The 27,775-nt window shown below is 41.9% G+C and overlaps 1 protein-coding gene across 13 annotated transcripts; it reads left to right on the top strand.

The window, feature by feature from the left end:
* On the top strand, window positions 1–27,327 carry LOC116053869 (AP2-associated protein kinase 1). 13 transcript variants are annotated; one of them, XM_031305041.2, is made up of 21 exons: window positions 1–796; window positions 6,301–6,419; window positions 7,115–7,223; window positions 8,588–8,730; window positions 8,888–9,009; window positions 9,091–9,172; window positions 9,317–9,449; window positions 10,250–10,353; window positions 10,830–10,909; window positions 10,999–11,162; window positions 12,061–12,251; window positions 13,318–13,521; window positions 14,156–14,343; window positions 14,650–14,843; window positions 14,943–15,011; window positions 15,336–15,425; window positions 18,105–18,209; window positions 18,403–18,504; window positions 19,095–19,259; window positions 19,577–19,666; window positions 26,191–27,327. In XM_031305041.2, the coding sequence occupies exons 1-21, from the start codon at window positions 637–639 to the stop codon at window positions 27,036–27,038; spliced, it is 3,462 nt and encodes a 1,153-aa protein (XP_031160901.1). In that variant the 5' UTR covers window positions 1–636; the 3' UTR covers window positions 27,039–27,327. The 13 variants fall into 13 exon arrangements, with proteins under 13 accessions (XP_031160901.1, XP_031160903.1, XP_031160904.1 ...); XM_031305052.2 differs by lacking the exon at window positions 26,191–27,327 and adding an exon at window positions 20,226–20,958 and having other exon boundaries at window positions 2–796; XM_031305043.2 differs by lacking the exon at window positions 15,336–15,425.
* The last annotated feature ends 448 nt before the right edge of the window (window positions 27,328–27,775 follow it).

Raw genomic sequence — 27,775 nt, 5'->3', positions numbered from 1 at the left:
GAATGCAGCATTCTTCCCACTAGCATTTACTGTTTGTAGCTACGTTAGCTCTGTCATTAAGTCAGTTGACCAGCCTTCATACAGCCTGCTGGACGCACAAAAGCAGTGGAGGTCTGTCATTTTTACTACGATACAGACGAGTAGAGCAGCAGGTGAACATTTCGGGTGCATGATATCGGTTGAGATGTGTAATAAGCTGCATTGGACATTAAGGACCTACCTGGCTATCAGCCTATCAACTGACAGCTGTCACCGCACCTAGCTGCTTAGCTAGCTGCCTAGGTGAGCTAACGGCTAACAAGTGTTTTTCGGGCTAATTTAGCCAGCCAGTGGAGAGTGGAAAGCGGTGACTTCCGCATGAACGTTATATCTCAGTATTTTCTCAACAATATTCGACTCCGCCTGCTGTTCAAATGAGTTAGCCAAAGAGCGTCGGACCGCAGTGTTTGAAATATTTTGAGGTCCAGCTAGTTAGCTAGCATTTAGCTTCAAGCTTCATTCAATTATTGAAAACCTGCTAAAGCGTTAACGTTAACACTAGAACCTCAACGGACAGTTTTATCCAATCACAGTTGTTTTGCTACTAATATATATTTTTGGACTTGGCCGTGCTTTGGATAACCTCGGGGGGGGGAAATGAAGAAATTTTTTGATTCTCGTCGGGAGTTGGTGAGCTCTGGGCCGGGCTCCGGAGTCGGTGGAGGAGGCGCTGGTTCCGGCGGCGGTGGCAGCTTCATCGGACGGGTCTTCACCATCGGACGATATCAAGTGACCGTGGAGGAAATCGTCGCCGAAGGTAAACTGTGGCTTTCTGTTGTGGGGATTACACACATGTCACACAAACACGTTTAACTAGCTAGATGCACAAGCTCAACTGTAGCACACTGCTGTGAGGATGGACAGTCAAGTAACATTATATGAGTGGGCCTGTTTTTCTTGGGCTATGGCCTAGCTAGAGTACCAACATAATGATACACTACCACTTTTGTATATGATATCAATGGGAAAGGCAGTGGTCATGTTTGTTGGCACAAGGCTATAGCAGTTACGGTATCAATTGTGACCACCCAAGGCAGCCCTTGTAATGTTTATTTACTAGGCAGGTAGCTTTGCTCCAATCAGACTTTTCTTTTGTGGCCAAAGCTGGCTTTCTTCTTTGTAAATGATTTCTAGAGTGGAATACAAATATTTCAAATATGGGAGAAGGGTGTGTAACATTATACAACTGTCAGTTATTCAGATTGTCTTCATTTTGCATTAATTTGCACTCTTTCCCTCGAGCCTGGGAGGTACGTTGTATAACTGGATGTTCTGCTGTGTTATAAAGGACCGATGCCAAGTTTTGATGAACACATTTTTAGTTGGTTAGAAGGAGGGAAAGGTTGTCAGGATTCCCAGCCACATAAAACATGACATCCTGACAAGGTGGGACTTTAATAACATACCTGGGGCCCAAACTTATCTATGGTTAAATTATCTTGCTGATTAGCTGTAGGTTAATCCAAATCATTGAGTTAAAAGGTGAGGATTTTTTGTTGGAAACTGATCTCAACTTTTAAGGTAGTTTTAACCAGAACACGGTTAAACAGGCTCTGTGATAGGGCAAACAGGTTTCCCCATGGTCATTTGTATTTGCAATGAGAGTCTGCCATGCTCTGTTAGCTAAGAGTGCCTGTTACTAAATAATAGATGGAAGAAGACTGATTAATTCATCAGTACCATAGATGGGCCCCATCTGTTTTTGGCCACATCGTGGCTTTATCAATGGGTTAGACTTCTAACTGCAGTCCTACCCTGAACTGAGATGTCAGTGCAAACTTTTAGTAGAATTTCTGTGAGTGTGAGAGAGTTTTCTTATCAGTTCTGTAAAAAAATTTGGCCTTGATGCAGACATTCACTCGAGAGAAAAACACCATTCAGCTTGTTAACTTTCAGGCCTCATAAACAGGATTTTGCACACACGGTGAAAGTTAATCATTTCCCTAAAATTATAAATCTTTCACAAAATGCTTGTTGGAATGTTTTTCTGCAGATCATATTTTTTCTTGTTCCGGCAGTGGACCTACTGCTTGCAATGTGACTCCAGTGTCTCTAGACCTATTTATTCAGAAGTTTTGGGTTGTAGTCTGGGCTATAAGTTTCTGTTAGCTGGCTGCTCCATTTAGAAATGGTGTGTTTTTCCCCTGTGTCTACTCCCTTTGTTGTCATTGTTGGACTCTTTTGCCTTTGGCTGAAATAAAGACACTCTTCACAATATACAGACAAAGGCAGTCAGAGGGAAATACTGGCTTTTGTAGCTTCAGCCCTAAAGCTTTGTTATTTTAGACATTTGGGCTTCAGGCAGTCTGTGATTTTTTTTTTCTTATCTTTCGATCATTTCCTTGATTAATCGATTAGTTGATTGGTCTATAAAATGGTGAAAAATATTGTTCAGTGTTTCCCAAAGTCCAAGATGACGTCCTCAAGTGTCTTGTTTTTGTCCACAACTCAAAGATATTCAGTTTACTGTCACAGAGGAGAGAAGAAACTAGAAAATAGTCACATTTAAGAAGCTGGAATCAGAGAATTTTATTTTTTATGACTCAAACTGATTTATCGAAGTTCAAAATAGTTGGCGATTAATTTAATAGTTGACAACGAATCAAATAATCTTTGCAGCTCTACTTTAATTTCAACAAGATCAACAAGACGAGACGTGTTGCATTTTAACAGACAATGTCCCCCCAGTAGTATTTCTTGCCGTCGTTGCAGTGTTGCCTAACTTGCATGTTTGTAAACAGCATAGTAGTCGTGAGGACATGTGTAGTAGCCCTAAGCCTAGATGGTAGTTATGCAAGTTCCATTACACTGATGACAATTTGTGACCGAACACTACAGCTGTCGCTGCGCTTTCCGTAGCAGTACCTGAAGGTGAATATTTGTATGTGCATTTGCTGAGCGTGTATGCATAAGCTCGAGTGGCATTATCCTGACAGTCAGTTACGTCACAAGGCCGTGGCTATTTGTAGCTGTACTTACAATTATTCGCACACCACTGCTAAAAATGTTCCTTAAGAAGACTGCTAATCCTTCTAGTTTCTTACAGGCATCTCAGATTAGAGCAAACAGCAGGGGGTCAACTGTCTGAACTCCGACATACCACACACACACACACACACACACACACACACACAGTGTCTGTGTCTGTGTTTCACATTCTCATGAAGTGTTCTTCATGTTGCACATTCTTGCACTTCATTGTAAAAATTCCAGTATTGAATTTATAGCTGATTACATAAGTGACATTGTGACAGGGCAAAACAGAAACACACATGATTTCATTTCATAGGGTCAGTGTATTTTTTATACTGTTTGTACTCTATTTATTCATTGATACGGCTCACACTGTAATGTTGCCCAAGGCAGTCCTAAAACGTCACCCAGTCCAGTCACATGGAGCTGCCCTTGGCTTAAGCAAAGTTCCCACTACAAGACTTTAAAAGTTGCCAGTTCGCTGTACTGTTCACACTACACAACTTGCTCTCTTGTTTTTACACTACCTGACTGACCAGCGGCAGAAGCTCACCCACTACTAGATCTTTCGCCAGGAGGAATCCCCGAGTCAAGTCTCCAAACTACGTTTTGGCACAAAAGCACACGTGTGAAGTGACACGGGACATGATTTAATGCCATATGCTAGACAGGATTTTTACATGTCCGCCAGAAACAATCACCCCAAGTTGTTGGTGACGGATTTGCAGCGATAAAACAAAAAAGAAAAAGAAAAGAAGGGTTTAGGGGTGTTGTCGTTGGCACACATGTTCACAAAACAGCCTCTTTTTGTTTCTACGTTCAACAACAACTTTGGTCCGTTTTGCAAATGCTATACACACAGCAATGGCAAGTTCCCACTAGAGCAGTGTTTCTCAAATGGGGGTACACATACCCCTAGGGGTATTTTGGAGTACTGCAGGGTGTACGTGCGATTTTTGCAAAATGTTAAGTTAGAAATATGCCATGCATAATTACTAAAATAATTATACTAAAATAATGAATGGCTCTAGTGATAGATTCTAAATAGAGCTGGGCAATATATCGATATTATATCGATATCGTGATATGAGACTAGATATCGTCTTAGATTTTGGATATCGTAATATCATAATATGGCATAAGTGTTGTCTTTTACTGGTTTTAAAGGCTGCATTACAGTAAAGTGATGTCATTTTCTGAACTTACCAGACTGTTCTAGCTGTTCTGTTATTTGCCTTTACCCACTTAGTCATTATATCCACATTACTGATGATTATTTATCAAAAATCTCATTGTGTAAATATTTTGCGAAAGCACCAATAGTCAACACTACAATATCGTTGCGGTATTTATTTTTCTCCATATCGCCCAGCCCTAATTCTAAACATTTAAAATGTAGCATTTAGGCCTAAGTGTTTTTCAGGTACAGGTTTTTTGTTTAGTAAATCTACCACTGCCTGTATTGTACCTCTTTATATAGACGTTTTCTACCAAAAATGTTTTGCGCCAGTCAGGGGGTCCTTGGCTTAAAAAAAAAAAAAAATTCATAGGGGGTACATTATTGAAAAAGAGTTTGAGAACCACTGCACTAGAGGATTTGAGCCCTGATTATTTGCTCGCCGACAATGTTTTGGAGCCCCCTGACAAAAGCCCCAGATCGGAGGCAAATCAGCGTTTGCTTGGCGCACAAGTGCATGCACTTGGAGTACTTTCCCTGGTTTCCCCTTAGCCCATGTCTTTCGCTGTAATTGACTGTAGCTCCCCGGCAGAGTCCCCGACAGCTCCAGATATTTAGCCTGCTAGATATCTGGAATGTGTCTGCGCAAGCGAGCCTTTCGTCTCACGTTTTTGAACAGTTCGCACATGGCGCTCCAACGACACAACGCCGATTTGCCTCCGATATGGGACTTTTGTCGGTGAGCTCCAAAAACTGTCGGCGAGCGGAAAATCAGGGCAAATGTGTCAGCAGCATCACTGCGACCAAAGGTTGGATGATGAATTCTCTCACTTCCTGTGTCCTCTGTCAGTTGTGTCTGCTTCTTGCAGTTTTTCCCTCAGCGCAACTGCTGACTCACACTATGCTGTGCTCCTTTTACCACTGTGCTGGACTGCCGACCATGCACTCTTCATACACAATTTTCCCTGTAAGCACTACTTTCCTTAGCACTATGATGACATGAAATGCGTATATAATGTATTGGTTTAGCAGTAGCCAATTCCATAATTCTATCATCGTCAGCCTCGTGAGCTGCCAGGGTTAAGAGATGTCTGATCTGTCAGGGTCGGAGCACAGCTGAGGGACGTTTGACTTGAAGACACTCTCAGGAAGGATAGGATACATCTCATGTTGCTGTCAGAATCACTCAGTATGTTCACATCCACACTATTGATCCGAAAATGACAATATTCCAAATTTGAAATCGTCATGTAAACAGCATATTCTGTTTGGATATTCCAAAAACGGTCTGTTTCCGAATTGAACATTTTCCGTTTTAAGACATTGGGTATATACCGGTATTATTCAGGTTTTAAAAGCATTCTTTGGACATGTATACAGCACGTTCAGAATATGCGTCTCATTTGGGGAGTTTACCTCAGTTTGTGACAGTTTACGGCCTGTTAACGGCTTACAGTCAGCTCTGTGCGTTGCTGTGGTTGCTGTACACAAACCAACCAACCAGCCAACAGTTTGCAGTGCTGCGGTAGTGATGCGTGCCCAAAAGAAAAGCCCACATTTCTGGTCAAAAGGAGAAGTCTTCTAAACATTTTTAAAAGACTTGGATATCAACGGGTTGTTTAAAATGCGCACACATTGCAACACCGAGGACACCGGTGCAAAACTTTGAAAAAAAAACTATTTTTGCACGGCTGCATGTGAATGGGAATACAGTGGAAAATTCATTTTCATTTGCCATGTAAACGGCTTAGTCAGAATATTGTCTTTTTCGGAATAAGGTCAAAAAAACAGAATCACTGGAATTGACATACAATACTTGTACAGGAGTCTTTTTTTTTGGTTACACTGGTGGAGAACTACAGAATATCAGCAACTGACAGGGACTGTCGTGAAAAGAGAAATGAACCGGTTTTGGATATCCCTCCACATCGTATATGTTGTAAAACAATGTCGCAATGTATTGCGTCGCTGCTCCTACAGCTAAAAGTCCAATAAATGCAGTGGAACAGGACATTTTGAGATATTAATTCTGGATGACAGTGTATTTAGTTGGCGTTTTACTTTTCAAATGTGTTCATTCTGTTTTGTTCCTTCTCCCCACTCACTTGCAGGAGGGTTTGCAATCGTTTTTTTGGTGCGGACTCATCAAGGCGTACGTTGTGCACTAAAAAGGATGTATGTCAACAATGAACATGATCTGCAAGTCTGCCAACTTGAGATACAGATTATGGTAAGTAAGACAGTCCAGGAACTGACTGCTGAGTGCAGCAAAACTACATTTTCTCTTTGACACCACTGTAGATTGTCATATAGGAGGGGATTGTGTTATTGTGCGTTAATGTTACCCTGTGGTGGAATTAACAGCATCAGCGTAACTTCATTTATGACACACACACACACACACACACACACACACACACACACACACACACAGAAATACAGAAATACAGAGATGACATGTAAATGCTTTTTTTCTTTTTGATTTTCTGAACTTTGTGGTCTGAAGGCGACTAACCCTGAATGCTTCAAGTCCTCTGTACTTCAAACACTGAAGGTTTTCTGAAAATACTCTTTGACCCAGGACTAGTGATCATTACTGAAGGTAGCTCAAGGGTTGGATTGTAATAAATGCAATCTAAGCTCCCTTGCCGGTCCATTTCCTAACTGGAGTCCTTACTGTAAGTGAAACTAAGCAGTTCCTGCTGCCACACCCTGGGTGGCATGACTACTGTGGATGGTTATCACCATTATGTTCAGACCTTTGGCAGGGAATCAACAACATCTCTCTACTGTTAAAAATAGGCTTAGTAGTTACACACACAGATGCATTTTGTAATATACTAACCCAAATGTTTTAGGACTGTAACATCTATGAAAACTGTGTCTCCGTTGTCATTGTTGCTTTCTCTGTGTTTGTTTACACAGAGGGACCTAGTGGGCAACAAAAACATAGTTGGTTATCTGGACTCCAGCATAACTGCAGTTGGAGCTGACGATGTGTGGGAAGTCCTAATCTTAATGGACTTCTGTCGAGGTAAATAGGCCTACCCCCCCCCACGCCTTTCTGTCTCTTGTTGAATTCAAAGCTCCATTACCCTCGGCTCCTCACAGCATCCTGCTCCGTTCCAAAGCAAGTAGTCGACTGACAGCTGTCGTGGTCAATAGAACTTCAGTTTCAGTCAATACATAGCTGAGTGGAGTTATTTATAGACAGTTTAAATATTTAACTTCACTGTGCAGTTGTTGAAGCCATCTTATGCTTGTAGCATAAGATAGATAAGATTAAAATGCATTTTCTGTACAAGCACCATTGGTAATGCAGTGTTAAAGTCACCAATTACAGTAACAAAAACAATTCATTCATCTTTATGATTGATAAAGATGATTGACATGATGACATGGGTTATAAAATGCCAGAATTAGCCAAAAGGTTATTTTTCATTTGTGTTTTTTTTTTCTTTCCTTGACGTTCAAAAGGCTTACCACTGTTGAAAGCAAAGCAGATGTTGCAGAGAATGTGTTGTACATTGTTGTCCGCGGGCTCTTTCAAAGCTTGCCTGAAACAAAACTGTGAAATAATTTGGCTGACCTCTTTCAGAACTGCCATACCAATTGGCTGTTTTAAAAATACAATGAACAATTATAAATATAAGCTTTTGTATTTACGGTAGATATAAAACTCATGCCAGTCCTTATTATAACCATCTATTTAAAAAGGAAGGTATATACACCATACCGTTAATACTTTGTATCAGCTGACCTTTATAGACTTTTATGCCGACCTTACACCAAACAACTTTTGGTAACACTTTACTTGAAGGTATCAACATAAGAGTGACATGGCATTGTCATGACACATGGCACTGTCATGACACATGAACCCTAACTCTAACTCTAACCATAACTTGTCAGGACAACAACCGAATGACACTTACTAAAAGAAACGTTATGTCATAAACGTTTATGATTTGTTTATAATGTTTATGACACATTCATGACAGTGTCATGTCACTCTTATGTAGATACCTTCAAGTAAAGTGTAACCCAACTTTTCAACTGATTCCACTGCTGCAGACAAATTTCCAACATTGGATTGAAATAATGTCTTGCTAGAGTTGGGGCATGCGCCCGTTGTCTCAATCATTTGGTGTAAAGTGGTCATAAAACTCAGTCCGAGTCAGTCTTAAGTCAGTTTTTCCAGTCTTGGCGTTCCGACAAAATCAAACGTGTTTGATGTTATCAGAAGTTTTAAGTCTTAGCAGTAAAGTTTTTGCAAAATCTTCTAGTCTATGACTAAAAATTCAGTGACATTATGACAGATTGTCTTTAAATGTGAGATTGTGTCAGTCAGTATTGTTGTGTATGGTGGTCATAAGTTGACCTATTTGTTTTATGCAGGTGGGCAGGTGGTTAATCTAATGAACCAGCGGTTACAGACAGGCTTCACTGAAGCTGAGGTGTTACAGATCTTTTGTGACACGTGCGAGGCGGTCGCTCGTCTCCACCAGTGCAAGACTCCAATCGTCCATCGAGATCTCAAGGCAAGTCTAATCCATATCCCAATGTACTACTCACTCGCTGGATACGGCTAGCTAATTGATGGCCACGTTGATTATTTGGAGGTAATTGATTGTGACATTGTTGTTTACCTCATGTATTCTCATTTCTGACGGGTCTCATCTCGTCTTCCTCATGTAGGTGGAAAATATTCTTCTGCACGACCGGGGACACTACGTGCTCTGTGATTTTGGAAGTGCCACCAACCACTTCCAAAACCCCGAGACAGAGGGGGTGGCAGTCGTGGAGGAGGAAATCAAAAAGTGAGTTTTCTGGGCTCTTTACACCTTCGACTGTTTCTCTTATTAAAATTCAGAAGCTCATTGATCTGCTCCTAAAACCAGGTACACTACTCTGTCATACCGCGCTCCAGAGATGGTCAACCTCTATGGTGGAATGATAATCACAACAAAGGCAGACATTTGGGTGAGAAGAACGATGTTCATTACCACTATTGCACATTATGATGACTGCATGACCACATTAATTCACCATTATAGTGACATGTGCATTAGAAAGAACTGACATGCTCGACTGAGACAAGTGTGTTGATTCTCTTTGTCTGTACAGGCCATGGGTTGTCTTCTCTATAAGCTGTGCTACTTCACGCTACCTTTTGGGGAGAGCCAAGTGGCGATCTGTGATGGAAGTTTCACGATCCCAGACAACTCCCGCTACTCCCAGGACATGCACTGTCTCATCAGTGAGTAGCCTTGTTCCTCAGAATATACACACTGCCCTATTTACAGCATCCGTATCCCCTATATGTGCAATTATTGTAAGTTTGAGTGTGTGTTAGGGATGTTAATGATTAACTGTTTAAATGTTAACTGACAATAAATTCTGACCGATCAGTTAAACATTTAAAAACAATATTAAAACAAAAATAAAAAAATAACACTTTTTTGCATAATAAAAGAAAAATTGGCTCATCAATCTATTTCTTAACTGCTAGTTAACTTGCTAATGTTAACTTTGCACTAGCAAGTTGCGTTTTAAGCAGCTCTTTTATTTTTTTTTGGCTCTCTGCTGGACGGCGCTCACAGCGGAGAGCTACGTGACACATGCCACTATATAAATGAGGACTGTCGGGTTAAATCGGCCGTCCTACACACAGAGTATGCAGGTGGACACACAGCTGACAACCTCGCAGGTGGATGCGGTGGAGACAGAGTCGGGATAATACGTGCCGCGGACAGCTGTGGATTTGTGTCGGTCGCGCAAGCTGTTCCTGGAAAGTGACTGCATGTGTCCACGACAATGCACGGAACATTGTGGCTGCGCAACAGATACAAGTCCCCAGCTGCCCACGGAACGCTGAAAGTATATCCGAGCCTCTCGCGCAGGTGAACTGAGACTCTGTTGCATGTTTGTCGGTTAATGGTTAATGATCGGTTAACGAGGGTCGTCGAACAGAAAAAAAACCTCGAAATTAGCATCCTTAATGTGTTCTTTTCATGTGTCTGACTCAAATTATACTTCCTATTTTTGTTGATTTCTCAGGATACATGCTCGAACCTGACCCAGATAAGAGACCAGACGTCTACCAAATATCCTACTTTGCCTTTAAACTGGCACGACGAGAGTGTCCGGTCCCAAATGTACATGTAAGTCACCATGGCAAGAGGAATAGCAGGAATTTGCCTATGGTGTAGGGTTAATGTTAAATATTAACAGCTCTTTTTTCTAATAATCTAGGCCTTGTTTTGTATCTCAGGTACAGTGGTTTCAGTTGTCTTGTTGCTTTCTAAGGAAAGTAATCTAGGACATAATGGTATTGGACGGAAGCTATGCTTTCTAGCTTTTGCCAGTTGGCTTCCCTCCATTCACGATACCCTTTTCTAAGATATTTACAAAGTAGCTTAGCCACTGGTCTTCTTATTCCGCCACATTTCCCACCTCGCCCCTTAAGTATTATTTAAGTGGGCAATAATGGTGCATTCATGGAAGCAGCAAATCGATACTTGAGTGTAGCTGTGGCACTCAAAGTGTTTTTATTAATGACTCAGTGATGTAAACAATTAAAACTCTGGTTTATTATCCTTGGATCAGATGAGAATTGCAAATCCTCTTACTGTTGTAGAATTCACCTATTCCTGCAAAACTTCCCGAGCCCATTAGAGCCAGTGAAGCAGTGGCCAAAAAGAGTCAAACCAAAGCCAGGTGAGTTAAAAAAAAGCATTGCGTTTGAGTGTTATCATTGTATGAAACTTTCTACATAACTAGTCAATTTTCTCTTTTCCTTCCATCAGGCTCACAGACCCCGTTCCTACCTTGGAAACCTCCATTGCACCTCGCCAACGACCCAAGGCTGGCCAGGCTCAGCCCCAGCCGATATCAGGCATTCTTCCCATCCAGCCAGCTCTCACCCCGCGCAAGAGGCCCAATGTGGCTGCTGGAGCACCCCAGGCCATAGGTATAAGTATCTCTGTGATACCTTTGTGTGTCACGGTTAAAACCATTCTTTCTAGGTAACAGGAGCCTGCATTTATGGAGACAGTTATCCTATACTCAAAGCGACATCTTGTATTGAACTCAGCATAGTGAACTGCTCAAGAATTTGACTCTAATGCCTATCAAGGGCTTGTTTTCCCAGTCTTTTTTAAAGAAGCTTTTGACATTTGCACTTTGACAAGGCTATCCATCTGTGGTCCACTTGAAAAGACAGAATAGATGGTGGCATGATGAAAGATTAATTACAGCAACATACTCATGTTTGTTATAAGATAAGAAAAACTTTAGCGTCTGTCACGAGTGACAGAAATCCATCTTTGACAGGGCAGACTTATGCACAGTTCTAACTCACTCACTTGTTGTGTTTCCAAGGAAGTAGTGTTTGTGGGTTAAAATGTATGTATTGTAATAATTAATAATATAAAAATAAAAATCTGTATTTATTTAGCTATACTAAATGCTTTACGCTAAATAAATGCATTGATTGTTACCATAGAATCTAGAATGGAGTATAATATAAAGTATTCACTTGTTTTGGAGATTAGGCCTAAAGCATCATCCATATATTACCAGTTAATGAAAGACTTTAATTTGTCTAATTGGAGGGTCCTTTTTGATATTCAAGGAGGCCTTCAATCTCACAAATACTTGCACTAAGATCAAAACGCTTAAATCTCCTTTCATTTTTACAACATGTCAAGTGTTTTTTGTATTCAATCACTGGATGAAAACAATTGTCATTTGCACGGATACTTCGGGTCACCAGAAATGTGCGTGCATTTTAAAAAGATCATTTTGATGTGTTAAAAATGATTTACGGTCTATGTTCTTCTCATTCTTCGTATTTTTCTCCCTTCCAGGTGTTGGTATCAATGTCCCGCCACCAGCTTCAGCCGCTGTGCAAGCTGCTCAACAGGCTCCTGCTGCACAGGCCGCTCCGCAGCCAGCTCCGACAGCCAACATGCAGCCACAGGCTACACCACAGCATCAGCAGCTTCTCATGAAGCAGCAGCAAGCCGCAGCCTTTCTAAGCCCACAGAGTAACCAGCAGGTAGGCATCCCGGCAGAACAAGAATGCAAATAGTTTTTTTGAATCTCACTCAGGGATACTGGTGGAAGGTGTGTGACAATGCTGTGCACAAGTGGTGACACAATTTCAGGCATGAAAGTCTAATTTTCAAACCAAAAAAAAACACACATCAGAGGTTTTTGAGCAAATTAATCCAGGAAAATTGTTGGTAACTAACGTGGGAATAAATGTTCCTTTTATTCAGGGAATCTTCATGCTTCCTTCAGCCTATTAATGCTTGATTTTCCACTACATCTCCAAAAACATTAGACCGAGCGATGGCTTGGTTTGAGATGTAATTTTTGCACAATATTTACAGGTAGAGTACATGAGGCCTCCCTGTTTCTAGAAATGTTGTCGCTGTTGATCTGTATGTTGACCTGTGTAATGGTCCATTTGCAAAACAGGGCACTTGGCAACACTTGTTACCAATGTTTTTGATTAGCTGTGATTGACCACAATACAGTCTGTTTGGTTTATCAGTTTTCTCAGCTACTACTGCTTTAATTCCCAATATCACTGTCCATGCAATAACAAAAACAATGCGATACCGCACACAAATTGCTCTATTGAACCGTTAACAAGCCATAATCTTAAACATACAAACGTGCTGAGGGCCTGCACGTTTGCGTGACCATGGTATACATTTGTTTCTTGGTTCAAACTGTAAATGGACAGTGACTCTGATTATTCCCTCTTTTATTAAATTTTTTTCTTCTAAATGAGTCAGTATACTGAAGTTAAACTGTTACCTACTGTACATACAATACTGTTCATCTCTGAAGTGTTTTGTGGACAGAAAGTGTTTTAGTGACGAAAATCTAAATGTTGTGAAAGAATGTCTTCTCACCCTCCCTTCTCAATTTCTATCTCTCTGTCTCCCTCTCTCTTTCTTATGTTATGTCTTGATTTCCATTGTGTACTGTCAAAAAGGTAGGAAATAAACCCTGAAAAGTGTTCTATAAAAGGCTGCTGCACTCGTCAAAGAGCTATAAATCATGTCAAACTGGGCCTTCCTCATGCTTAGCTGTGTGGTATTCTTATGTAGCACCAACTGGTACAGAGCCTCCAGCAACAACAAACAGCGTCTCAGCCGTCTACCCTGCTGCAGTCCAAAGTTAAGCCTGTTCATCCAGTTATTGCCCTGCAACTGCCACACCAGCAGCATGTAGCCCATGTCCATGAAACTGCAGCTTCTCATCTGACCCCGATCCCCGAGTCTGCAGCCGTTGGTCCTGCAGCTGACCCAGAGGTTGTGGTAACATCCGACTTCTATTGCCGTCTGCTGCTCTTTTGGGCCGGGGAGTTGATTACCATCTCGTTTCTAACCAATCACATCCAAGAATGTTACATTTTCCTCTTCTGGGGCACAGGAATGGTCTCACAGAATATATTCAATGTGACGGTGTTAATGCCACGTAGCTAGAAATGCTTCCTGTAAGGCCATCTTTGAACAACAGCATTGCTACAGTTGGATTCTGTATAAGTCACATGATAACTAAATCATTAAGTGTTGCATTCTGAACTGCTTCTTTCAACTGTCAAAATTGTTGTTTTTTTTCATACTTTGTTGACCCTACTCTATGTATTTTGCCATTCAGTTAACCCTATTCATGAGGTGCATCTGTTTCTGTACAATCTCTGGACTGGGAGTACTTTCTTCCTGTTCTTATAAGTCTTTCTCTCTTTTTGTTGTGGTTTTCGAAGAATTTCAAATCCATCTTTATTTCAGATTTTCTTTTCCACTTGATCTTGCTTGCTTGGCTTTTGTATGTTCAGGGGTCTGATTTGTGTGTTTCTCCTCATGCAGTAAAAGAGAAATTCTCTGTTGGCATCAAGGACGTTTTCATCTCATATTTCCACCCATCTTTTTCTTCTCCTCGTAGACGGCTGGCCGAGTGATTCACAAAGTCGGCTCGATGACGCCCCCCTCGTCGCCAAAGATGGCCCCTAAAAGCGGCCACAGACGCATTTTGAGCGATGTCACTCACAGTGCCGTGTTTGGGGTCCCGGTCAGCAAATCCACCCAGCTACTCCAGGCAGCCGCAGCTGAGGCTGGCCTCAACAAGTCCAAGTGAGCAGAATTAACTCCCTTCAGTGATCTGAGGATGAACTGTCTCCTTTCATGGCACTAAGTGAGCTGAGAAGGTTCAATAGACAGTCCATTCATATGACAGAACCCACGAAGGAGGATAAACGACCCTTTTACATCCCAGAGTGTCCAGCTTAAAAAGAATTGCTCAATTCAGTCTTTAAATAACTGCTTGCTCACTCTTATTTGCATACATCAGTAGCACGGTGTCCACAGACTTAACACCCATGATTGAATTTCACTGTGCACTCTCACCCATGTTTATGTTTACTCCTCTGTGTACTGCAGATCAGCCAGCACGACTCCTTCTGGCTCCCCCTGCTCGTCTCAGCAGAGTGTGTATCATCCAGGTGATGCTAACGCCCAATCGGCCCTTACTGCACCCAGCGCTCAGCCCAGCTGGAACCCCTTTGGGGATGATAACTTCTCCAAGCTAACAGCAGAGGAGCTGCTTAACAAAGACTTTGCAAAGTTAGCTGAGAGTAAGTGCAACTTGTTGACTGCATATTTACACCTGCAGCATTGGTAAAAAGTCATGTGAACTTAAAATAATTGCTACTTTGCTGTTTGCTTGTGCACAGCTGCCGCACCAGGAGAGAAGGTCACAGGCTCCAGTGAAAATCTCATTCCAGGGCTCAATGCGTTTCCAGGTAAGTCTTGCCTAATTCTTTTCAGTATGCTGTCTCATTGCTTTGCATACGTCATTTCCCAGGAGGCTTTTATTAGAGTGATACATCAGTCATCAAGACATTTTTCTCAATATCTACATGCAACAATTCTATATTGAGAAAGGTGGAATTCAAACAAGTTTTTGACCTATTTTTGTGTTACTGTCTTGGCGAATGTCTAGCGTTGCCATAAAAGTTTGATTATGCCTTCTCTGTCCCCTAGTTTTACCCACGTTCTTCTTTTGTTCATGCTCTCACATTCCTTCATTTGTTCTTCTCCATCTTTATTCACTGTGCAATGTTAAGCTGAAAGGTCGGAAGACATCATGAGTGCAGGTTCAGCGTTGTTGACTGTCCCGGACCCCTTTAATGCCCTCTCCCTCTCTGACACCACAGGTAATTTTCCTTGTCACAACATGACACAGAACGAGCCTTGCCTTTGATTCTCTCCGGCCTTGGACTCTCACACACAAATATATTCTTAGAGCTTATGAGTCACTCTTTTTATTTACTGAAGGACTTCCCTGGATATCACATTTCCCAGTTGTTGGTTTATGAGTGCTGGTTGTGTAGTTTGGATTTGTACACAGTCCTATCTTGTTGACGTAGCAGGCAGCCTCATAGTGAGTCCTTGTCAGCTTCCATGAATAGAGACGGTAGCCACAGCTAGATCGCATCTCATTTGCAGATCTGTGCTTTGGCTGTTGCCTGGTAACGCGAAAGACAAATTCTCCTTTGTTAATTGGATTTTCTTACTGCCTGAAGGAGCCTGCTTACCAGTGCCACAAAGAATAAAATAAAGTCAAGCAAGCTGTCTTGTTAAAATAAAGACCCAGCCTTTTATGTTGTCCTCAGTTTAGCCTTTAGCCCTTTTGGAAGTGCATACTTCTTAGCTGGGTAACCTCCTTTGTGTAGTTGCCAGAACCGAGAGGATAAAAATGTTGATGCTATTACATAATCAGGGTGTGGTTAATCTTCTCTGCCCAGCCTAAGCTGGAAGCACACAAGCAAACACAGTCTAACTTTTGCTGATGGAGCAGAGAGGCGTATCTGAGCAGCATTTAGGATAAGTACTGCCTCTTTGGAATCGAGTAAAAAATTCAGCATACTGTGCATCATTTTTAACATTACCTATGCTTTTCTATTGACTTCACTGACATTTAGGATTTGTAAAAAGCTTTTCATCAGTGTTGGACTCTTTCCAATAGTGAAGGGGGCAAAAGGTCACATCTGCTGTGCCATTTTCTGAGCCAACACATTCCTTGACCCCCCCCACCCCTCACTCCCACAACCCCAATTTGCCCCATAGCAGTTTCCTGTAAGTATGAGCTGCAGTGAAGTCATTTAACTTGTCGTTTCATGCATGGACTGTATTTCAGCCTAACTAAATCACTAATTGTCTATTATTATTATAATAATAATAATAATAATAATAATAATAATAATATAGAAAATTGAATATTGTTTTTATGATGAAGGTTTTGGTAAAGCCAACTTAACAAAGATATCATCTTATTTGTCTGCGCCGGTCCAAAAATGAGTTGAGGTGGCTAAGGGCGTCACAATTTTGATTTTAATTTGAAATTGACCAAAATTAAGTCACAATTTCGAACTTAGAATAAAAAAATGGAATCGTCAATGCTGCCACGCTCCCATGTCACGTCCGGTCGGCTTGTCAAGCGGAAAAAAAACGTTGAAGTGCTGCGAGTCAAACTCCTCTAACTTAGCTACAGCCAGTCAAAAGATAGCATGGTAACTGCAGATGCAGGAGACCCATCGACAGAACTTGAACCCCCTCCTCTTTCACGGTGTGGAAGTATTTTGGATTTCCAGTAGGTGACAACGTTCGATAGCAGTGACAGCACCGTTTGGCTTAGTTATCAATGCCGTTAGCATCGTGGCTAACACTTTTGTTACTTTATTTTTTGACAAATCGCTTCGGCTGTGCTTTCTAACATGATGTCATTGTGCTAGCCGAGCACCGTTAGAATTTACAACAGAGCTGCTTCACTAGACTTGTTAGATAATGTTTCATTAGAGTTCTCTGTTGTTTTGTGTCTCTGTGTGCTCGTGGTGGGAAATGACTGTAAACAGAGAGCGGCGTGCAAGAAATGCAATGCGCCGTGACGTAGGTCCCCTTTAAGGCCAGGCTAATGTTGGAAGTCCCTCTAGTGGACAGAATATGTAACAACAACCACATGATTATAGTGGCATTGACAATGCATAAGCCTGAGTAGTGTAGTACATATATATAATAACAGGCTGCATTTGACCATTAAATCTTCGAATATTATTCGAATAATGGCATAGCAACCTGTGCTTAAAAAAAAAAAAAAGTGAGAATCAAATCGAACTGTGACCTTAGAATCGAAAATGTAATCGAATCGAAGGTTTGGAGAATCGTGACACCCCTAGAGGTGGCATGTGGACAGCGACAGTGCATTTAGGAATCGCTGTGAAGAAACTCACTGATTGCTGTGGCTTTGTTGTGATAATTAAATGTTTGGTGTTATGGTTTGTACTTCAAGAGCGTGAACAATTCTAAATGTTTTCTGCAGTAATTGTTTGGCGCCATAGTTCTACTGGTAAAGACTGGTAGAGTTTTGTCCCTTGCATGGGGTTTCACCCAACGTACTGGTCTTGTAGGGCATGGCTGTGGTGAGCTGAACTAAATAAACTAAGAAATCATACAATACTTTTATCATTGCATTATGGTGCAATGACTTTAAAATGTTCACATGATAGTCTTCATGCATTCGTCATCCTGTTTTTTTATTTTGTCCCTAACAATGTAGGCCATGGTTTAATACATATTTGTAATTAACTGTAATTATCTTCATTGATTTTGGCAATATGTCATATTTCTCCACATATTGCTAGAGTTTCATATCTCGTTAGTTTTTCTGCTCCTTTTTTATTTGGATGAAAAATCCTCCATCACCTTGTTCTCTCTCTCTCTCTCCCTCTCGCTCTCTCTCTCTCTCTCTCTCTCTCTCTCTCTCTCTCTCTCTCCCTCTCCCTCTTGCCATCTGCCCATTACCTCTCGCCGTCTTTTCTTTCTTTGCTTGCTCACAGAGAAGCTGATTGAGGGACTGAAGTCCCCGGAAACTTCTCTGCTGCTCCCCGACCTCTTAACACCAGCCAACCCCTTCAATAGTTCTGCAGAGAGCTCTACCAATGGTACAAGCTCTGCCTTGCCCTGAAATTCCCAGTCTGCTCTGCATGCATCTTCTTTGCCTTCCTTCTCCTCTTTCACTCACACGTTCATGAAGTCAGAAAGACCCGCTGGGGAAAAGGATTAAAGAAGGCCTTCATCAAATTTATCCCTACTAAGGCAATCTATTTTCTTTGTATTACTGTCTTTTCCATGTAGTGAAGGCAGAGGTGTGTGTGGATTCACTGATTCCTGGTTTGGAAGCCCCCCAGGCCCAGCGACACTCGGGCCAGCCAGAGCTCCTCCCTGCCAGCATACCAGGTTAGCATCCTGGACCACAGAATAGGAAATCTTCACATAATTCTTTGCAGCATTCTCTCTCCCCAAAAGGAATAATTATTTCCAGCCGTGGTCACGATGCTCTTGTCACTTGTTGATATCATCTCGACCACAAGGTTTTATTGAGGGATTTTTTACAACTGAAGTCACTTTTAGTTTATTTGCTTTGGAAAGAACAAACTAATTTATCATTGACTATCACTGTTGTCCTGGCAAAAACACTGCGTGGGAAGCTGCCTTTTCAACTGAGAACATTGACAGATCTTTCATTATCGATGCTAATCTCCTAAAATCTGCCCACAGTTTACATTCTTCTGTAATGATCGATATAAACTATGGCAAACTGTAGGTTTTGGACGGAGTGTAGCTCCTGTCTCTGACTTTTCAGCAGTCAGAGTTTTCTAGAGATTTCCACCAAGACTTTCCTTTGATGCTGATGATTATATGCTTTCAGAGATAAAACAGCGAACTGACATACTAACAAAATGCATTTTTCCTCTGCTCCTTCAGCTAAAAATCTTATTTTTTACTGTTGCCCCTTGTCCTTCTGGCTTTGCTTCATCCTGTCTCAGACTCTCTCACTGGGGAGGACTCTCTGCTGGGTTGCGACCTGTTATCTCATACTTCTCCTCATGGAAACCAGTCTGTTTCTGCTCTCCCGTCCTGCTCCTCTGCTCCTCCTGGATCCGGCTCTGGATCCTGTCTGGAGGAGCTGCCGCCTGGTCAGACAGCTTCTGGTAAGACCTCTTTGCAGCACCCCTCAGCTGGCCTTATGTCTGCTGTGAAACCCCCACAGACTCCAGGTCCTTCCAAAAACAGGAGGTGATGTGGATTTAGAATTAGGCACATTAAATGACTTGCTTCACAGACCCTTGACTCATTTGTAGAAGAGCCAAAAGCCACCTGAAATGCATGGCTTTTAAAATACTGTGACTTCCCTGGCTGCATCTATTTTTAATCTACTTGCATCCTCCTTTTCTTTTTGCTCGCTTGGCTGAGTTAACTTCTTTCCCCCCCCTCTATCATTCCTCCACCTCCTCTTCCTTCATCGCAGACTCTGCTTTTCTCATGCCGTGTGGGGAGAAGGGCAATGACGACGAGTTTGACCCTATTCCCGTGCTTATCTCCAAAAACTCAAATCAAGGTAAGGTTAACAGAATCCCGAGACGAGCACTCACACAGGCGCCGAGCCACAAAGATGAATGCCTCAGCCCCCAACTCCGTTACCATAGCTCATTCCTGTGATTGCTGATGTGAAGTCTTGTAAGGGTGTGCTTGTCACATTAAGGCTTTTTATCCCATCAAGCTCCCACGTCAGTCGTCTTCCTATCTTTTGTTTCTAATGTTATACTGGCAGTGATTCTCTGCCCTTGAAGATGTTTGGCTCTTTGTAGTTTACCTTCAGAGTCTCCTTATGTTAGAATGGCATTCCCTTACTCCCCCCTCCCCCTTGTAATGATGCAGCTGTATAAAATGACCCCAGCTCACTCTCTGCCTGTTTCTCTTTCTGCCCCACATTCATGCATCTCTCTGCTCTGCCATCATTTCCCCTTCATCTTCATCAACTCCCCGCACTTAATTTCTCCATACAATCTCTGTTAACATGACTTATTCGTTTGCTTGTTTTTTCACAACCTCCCCCGGCTCTCCTTCCATGCCCATCTCTGTCTCTGTCTCTCTCTCTCTTTCTGGCACGTTTTCAGGTGGTCACTCGCGCAGCAACAGTGGCAGTTCAGAGTCCAGCATCCCCAACTTGGCCCGATCCCTTCTGCTGGTGGATCAGCTCATCGATCTCTAGAGGGGGTGGGAGAGGTTGAAGGGGGCAGTGTGCAATCCTAACAAAGGGACGGGGGACAGGGGGAGGGTGGGGGAGATGGGGACTCTGAATCACTTAATGTAGCACCTTATGAAGTGAAACAAAAGGAGCCAGCATAGATTGGTTCAGTTGAATCTTTCTTTCTATGTGCCTCCTTGGCCTCAACTTCATCTGTAGTTGCCTGATAATAAGCTGGCTTCATATATCTCCGCTGGCCATTGACATTCCATAAAAAAAACAAAAACTTTTCTTTAATGCCTGAGCATATCGTCTTGCTTCTGTCCCGGCTACACCATGGTCTTCCTCATGCTTTCCTCATACTCCACATTAATATCCCTCATTGAGTGCACTGCCATGGTGATCCACTTTCATCGTATGTACACGTAAAACTTGCTTGATCACAGCTGCATTATGTTCACTTTGTGTACTTGTTCAGGGTTGAAGCTTTGTTTGAACACGCCAACTTCAGGCGTGCTCATTTGTGTCAGGGGTCTGACCAAAGAGTGAGGAGTCAAAATGCTGTAGGCCCCCAGGGTAACGTGTGACGCTGCACAAGCTTTGAACTAAACTATTGATGATCAAAGACGCACCCAGAGCGAACCACTGAGAAAAGTTGGCACTGATTGAACCAGTTTTTGTAACCAACCAAAGACAAAAATGTCAGCTTTGGGAAGTCTACGCAGATTTGTGGTTTACTGTTGTGTGCAAGGAGAATCATTTCAAACACTCTCCATCATCTTAGGAAGTCAAATCTGCTCTATTCTGTGTGACTACTCCAATATAGATCAGTAATCCTGTTTTAACATTATCTAAGCTAACTTAGTACATGCATTCAGAGCTGCAGCCTCAGCATCAACTGTACAGTATGTTGATACTTTTCTCTGGATGTTAAGCCGGGTATCCTAAAACTACACCTTTTGAATCTGTCCGTCTGGAACTGGTGAACTCAGTGTTAACATGGCTGATTAATTTGGCTCCATTGCCACAGCAGGACGCTTTCTTTGTCAGCATCACCTACAACACTTTGCAAGACCATTAATGGTGTGTGTGCATTTTATACATATTGTTATGTGTAAGGTCATGAACTCACCATCATATCTTTGACCCATTGTCAGGTAGGGCTGTCTTCGACAAAAGAAATTCTTAGTCGACTAACACTCATGATTTTGTCGACTAATCGGTTGGTTGATTTAATCGACGGATCTGTGCGCTCCGAGTGGTCGTTAAGACTAGACAAGCGCAATATAAATGCAGTTCATTTTACATCTGTAAAACTGCGTTTCTCCACAAAGAATCGTGCAAAAGTACCACTTTAAATCTTGTGTTTGCCAGAAATGTGCTCATAATTTTCTTGAAAATAAGTCATGCAGCATGAAAAAAGCATTACTGCTACATTAGCACGACTAATCGTCTAAAAGGGGTCAGCCCTATTGTCAAGATAAGCACAGCGGAAACAAAAGGGAATCAAATGATTTGACCTGTAGCCATGCCAAAGCTAAAGGAAAGATGATGTTATTATTATGCTGTGTTTGCCGTGTGTTGGGCTGCTCTCAGGGTCAGTGAAGAATGAGCAGATTCTTCTGGCAGCATACCACTTTTACAGAGAGAGGAGTACAATATAGATTTTATCGTAGCAAATATGGGACATAAGTATTCAAGTTTTAACAGCCACTAAATACAAATATTTTAATTTGAAAACCATGCCTCTGAATTTAAATTGAATATGAAGTTTCTTGATTTGCAATTTCAAAAGCTGAAATTAAGTTTTTTTTTTTTTTTTAATGGTCACAAATTCAGATCCAAAAATTCAAGTTGAAATCATTCACATAGCAACAGCTGGGCTACCTGGGACAGGAGAGGCAATCGAACGTACTCCGGGCTCTGGTAAGTCGTCTGGTAAGTCAACTTGAATTTTTAGATCTTTGAATTTGACCAATTGAATTTGAGCCGCCTGAATCTATTTTATTTTCCATTTAAATTTCAAATACTTATCCTTCTTGTTTGCTCAGTAATATTTTTAATTGTACTACTACTACTTACTGGGCTAAGAAATTAGTTTTACTTGAAAATCTCACTCCTTTTGACATCCTCTCTTGTCTTATTTATCCAATTTATTCCTACCACAGACGTTGAGGGGCATTTGGCCAATGTGACATCCATTTCAGCCAGAGGAGAAATTCAGAAAAATAAATCTTTTAAATGTACATAAAATCACTGTCCATTTTTGCTCTTGTCAGCAGCACTCGTAAAAGTAGATGTTTTTCTGGTTTTATTTAGTGTGTAATATTTAGAGGCATTTCATCTATCATGGTATGAATAAAAATGACTATTATTGATAGCGCTTTAGAATGACTGTATGAACTGAGTACCATTATGTAATATGTAAAATTTATAAGGATATATAGATCAAAACAAATATTTGTGTAAAAAGCTGTATTTTAGAGTGCAAAGATGTTGACCCTCTCCTCTGTCCAAAGTCCCTCTTGTCTCTTCTCTTCATCCATGTCAAGCATTCAGCTAGCGCTTTTGTTTTCGATCATCACCATTTATACAAATGTGCTCATGACTTACCTGACTGGGTAGTATTTTTATTTCTCTGCCACAGTTCTTTACATAACACCGGTATTCGTCAGTTACTGTATATTACTGGGAGAGATTTTATTAAACAGGCAGCAAAACAGGGTTGTGGCTAGAAGGGATACAGGTACGGCGTTTTGCTCAGAAAAAGCATCATGCGCCGACGACAGTTAAAGCGGCAGTAGGTAAGACTTTTAAAACTAACTTTCTGTCATATTTTCTGAAACTGACCCTATGTTCCAGTAGAACTACATGAAGCAGGTCATTTAAAAAAAGAAATCCAGCTCCTCTGGCACCACCTACAGCCTGTAGCGCGATTTGCAAAAATCCACCGCTCCCTGTTCAGATGCACCAATCAGGGCCGGGGGGGGGGGGGTGTCAGTCACTGCTCATGCACACGCATTTGTTCTCCCTTGTGGGGGGAGGGGCTTAGGAAACCGTTTTGGGCTTTAGCAGAAAGGGGGGAGGGACTGAGAAGTTGTCGATGTTCAAATTTTTGGGCTAAATCCTGGATCTTCACAATCCTACCTACAGCACCTTTAAGTTTAGACACCAAAACAACTAGTTAAGTGCAGGAAAAGGGTCGTGGTTTGGATTAAAACACTCCAGAGGAACAAACACACGTTTCCTGGGTAAAAGTATTACAATTATATTATTAGATTAAATTAGATTAGATTTTGCGTAATTTCCAGCCATAGCTGTATCCCTTCTAGCCACAACCGCAAAATAGAGCTAATGACGGAATAAACTTCCTGATATCTCTGTAGCACCTCTCACCTCTGATAACCGCTTTCTTTCGTTTGGCTATGTTGATCTTAAGAAAGGCTTATGTGACTTGAAAAAACAGCTGTACTGTATCACATCTGATCACAATCACTAATCACAACTGACTTTGCATTACAAGTATTACCTTTCATTTTGGCTTTTCTCTAGCCAAGGAAGGTCCGTTGCAAAGGCATAAGTCTCTTTTTAGGGTCCATATCACCTTAGGTATGCACATAGAAACAGAAAACACTCATTACCACTGATATGCCATCAGTGGTATACAGTATAAGCTTGACTTTGGAACATAAATAGTTTCCTCCTCCACCCAGTATGACATATTGTAAAGGTTAGTCATCGACAACACTAAGAATTCGCATGGGTAAATAAAACTATGCTTTTTTTTTTCTTTCCATCTAATGTTGTTCAGTTAAGTCATTTGCATTTTTGTGGCTAATCTATGCAATCCTACGATAACACTGCATGTTCTCATCCAACTCTAAAATGCTGTATCCTGTAGAGTTCTCGCCTTGGCCGTAGAGTTCGACTTGTGTTGCTGTGTGAAACAAATGTACTTGTTGTGCCGGTTGGGTTGATATGGTGGCAGGTATAGAAAATACTTTGATTATATCAAAATGTTTGACATGATTTGGCAGATGTTCTATGTCAAAGCAGGACCATTGTGGAGTGTGTACTTTTCATGAATTAAGGTTCAGGAAGAGAGACACTGAATAAAACTCATTAATGTGAATGTAAATTAAGTCTCTTTGGGTCATATTTGTTTTTTTTTACTCTGAGGAGCAAAGGAGCAAGCTGGCTTGATTGACAGTTTAAAGATTGATTCTAACGTTTCTTTATTGTTTTAATTAGCAGAGAGATTATTATTCTTTCTGGGAACCAAATTAGATTTCAGATACTCTAATCTAACTTGATGGTATCCACTCACTAAGGCCTTTTCGGCTCAGATTTCAGTATTAAACCATAATTTATTTACTGTGTGTGCCTTGCACTGTGGAAATATGTTTGCACCTCTTAGTACATGCGTCATCAGAAACGTGTGCAGTTCTCTGTCAGACATGCTAGCAATGCTCTAAGATTTAAAACACTATTCCAGTGTTTTCTAGGTTTTCTTTCCTATTCCTTTTCGTGTCACCCCTTCATATCTCAGTTGTTCTACGCTTCCCGGATGTTGGTAGACATGTATTTTAAAATCCCATTACTGTTGTCGTGATTGGTAAAGAGCTTTGGGTTCCCGGATTGTGTTCCTTTTTGTTAGATTGTCTTTGACAGCTTGTGCAGTTGTCCTTCAAGCTTTCCTCTGAGATTTAAAGGACTATTCCAGTGTTTCCTATGTTTTCTTTCCTATTCCTTTTTATGTCACTCCTTCATATCTAAGTTGTTCTACGCTTCCCGGATGTTGGTAGACATGTATTTTAAAATCACATTACTGTTATTATTACATTAATAGTGATTGGTAAAGGGCTTTGGGTTCCCAGATTGTGTTCCTTTTTAGTTAAATAGTCCCGTAGAGAGACTGTAGAGCCTGTGAGCTGCTTTGTGAGGAATTGATGGCTGTTATTCCACACGATTACACGAGCACTCTCACCATTTGTTGCTGTTTTGGTAGTCGGCGCTCTGACCCGTGAGATGATCGTTTCAGTTTGATTAACTCTTGCTTCAAATCATGTAGACAAGTGTATAATATATTAAATGGGCTGTGGACAGTTTGAAAACAGACGAGCGATGAAGGAAATTACCCAAGAAGTAAAACAAAAACTGGCGTTTTCCTTTTTAATGGCTGCAACTAACATCTTCCCAAGAGCTGCCAGCTAACGGCTGCTGCCCACCCTGCTGAGGTAAGACTGATCTGTCTCTGCTCATCTGTGCAAACCTGTCTGTCCCTAATTACCTACTACTTCTGCTGTGAACGCTCTTTGTCCTTGTTTCCACAGACCTACTGACTCCCTCTACCTCAACACAATCAATTCTAACTAAAAGCAAAACAGCTGTCGCTGTTTCCTCTAACACGAGGCGCTGTTTTTTTTTTTTTTAAAAAGGTTGAGGGTGCTGCAGCTGTGCTGAAACTAATTTGTGGAAACAAGGTTATTTGATGTTGTAATGCTGTAGAGCTGGCCAGTTTTGTCTGTCGTACGTCACTCGTTCAGAGTAGAATGTGTCTGTATTGTTGCAGTCCTGTGCCGGTTTCTCACTGTTGCGTCGTTGTTATTCATTCTTCAGTGATTACAGATGTTACAGATGATCCATCAGTCATATTGTATGTCATGTTTGTGTGACTGAGGTCTGATGGTCTGGTAGATAGATGAGCCGCTGGACCTCAGGTTGACAATATTTATACCTTCTAATTGAGCTGCAAAGATGAATCGATTAGTTGTCAACTATTAAATTAATCGCCAACTATTTTGATAATCTGTTTAAATAATTTTTTTTATGTGGGAAAAAAAAAAAAATATCACATCTGATATATTTTTCTTTATCTCTGCTCTTTAATACAGATGTTCAAGGGGAAAGCAATGGCTACTCTGTTCTTAGTGAGGGACAGGAGACTGAACCTGCAAAAAGAGGATCTCGCGCAAACGAGGGATGTGTGCACTCCAGCGATGAAGAAGAGGAGGAGGAGGAGGATGAAGCCCATAAAGAAGAGCAGCAGGATGAGGGAGCCGTTGAGAGTCACGCAGCCGCCCATGACTGCAGCGGCTCCAGACCTCTGCTGCTCGACTCAGAGGACGAAGAAGAACCTCAGTTATTCGTCCACTCGTCATCGCATTCCAGCACAGTCCCAACGTCACGACCATCCGCTACCTTCCACCAACCAACTCCGAGCACCTTCGCTCAGAATCATTCCCAGCATGTACACGAGCCAGCAAAAGGGCCAGATGTCGCCGCAGATGTTTTCTCAAAAGCACCCTTTCACGTTGCGCAAGAAGAAACGGCCGACGTGTTTGCCAGCGCTCCGTTTCCACGCGCCCCCCTTGCAGCTCCGCAGCACTTCGACGTATTCTCTCAGGCTCCCTTCGGAAAAAGAAAAGAGGCTCCAGGAGCTCAGCAGTCATATCCTCATGCGTCTGGAGTTCACGCTGTGACCGCTGATCACGGCGTGTTGGGACAAGTTGTCCAGCAGCCGTTCCGCCCACAAGCTCTGGCCAAATATTCCAGACACTTTGAGGGACCTGCGCCGCAGAAGCCAGTAGCAGCTCACCGGGTAGTGTCGAACGTGAACAGGCAAGCCGCTGTGGCGTCGGTCCCCGTGGGACCTCTTCGCTCACGGACCTCGGAAGTGAGCGCTGTAGACCCTTTCGTCTCTGCGCCCTTTCACCTCAAGGCCCCGCAAGAAAAGCCCTGAGCGCACACTCGGAGAGGTCAGCGCTCATCACTGAATTATGCAAACCATTACAGGCGCACTGCATGCTGTTGCAAGCGCTGCAGCTGGACTGCAGGCCTGCATGGATCTCATTCTTTATTGGCTCCAATTAGTGGTAGTGCGAGGTCATCTTTACACTTGAATGTTCCATTAGAGTAAGAAAACTGACATAAATCCTTGACTCCTAGTTGCTTTTTTTTTTTTTTTTTAATATTTCCTGTCACGTCCTTTTACCTTTTTGAATTGTCATTGGTCCTTTTGGTACGTACATCTACACACAAAGACAATATGGTGGTCAAGCATTTGATTGTTTTCTTGCCTACCTCAGTTACTTTTCGTATCGGCGCTAAAACACCACGCAGTGACGGGGATTCGTTGTACGGGTGTCACGATTTTTAAATCGAAAGTGAGCTTTCAATTTCGACTATCGTAATCAAAAGCAGGGTCGGCGATTACCCCAGTATTTTTGTTTCTCTCCCCACCTGCGCCTTACTTGCGCACGTCCAAAGAAAAACACAACAGACACAGCATAGCTTACCGGCTGGTAGCATGCAGCTAAAGACACAGGGTAACGTTAGCTTAGCGGTAGCCTGCAGCTGCTCTTTTCCAGACACCATGGCAACCGCCGGAGTCGCAGATAACGGAGAAACAACAGAACTGGAAACTCCTCCTCTGCTTCCACGAAGTCACCATGTGGCAACATTTATCCTTCCCCGTGA

Source organism: Sander lucioperca, chromosome 2 (genome assembly GCF_008315115.2).
Source record: "Sander lucioperca isolate FBNREF2018 chromosome 2, SLUC_FBN_1.2, whole genome shotgun sequence".
NCBI lineage: Eukaryota > Metazoa > Chordata > Actinopteri > Perciformes > Percidae > Sander > Sander lucioperca.
This window is presented reverse-complemented; position numbering and strand designations above follow the sequence as displayed.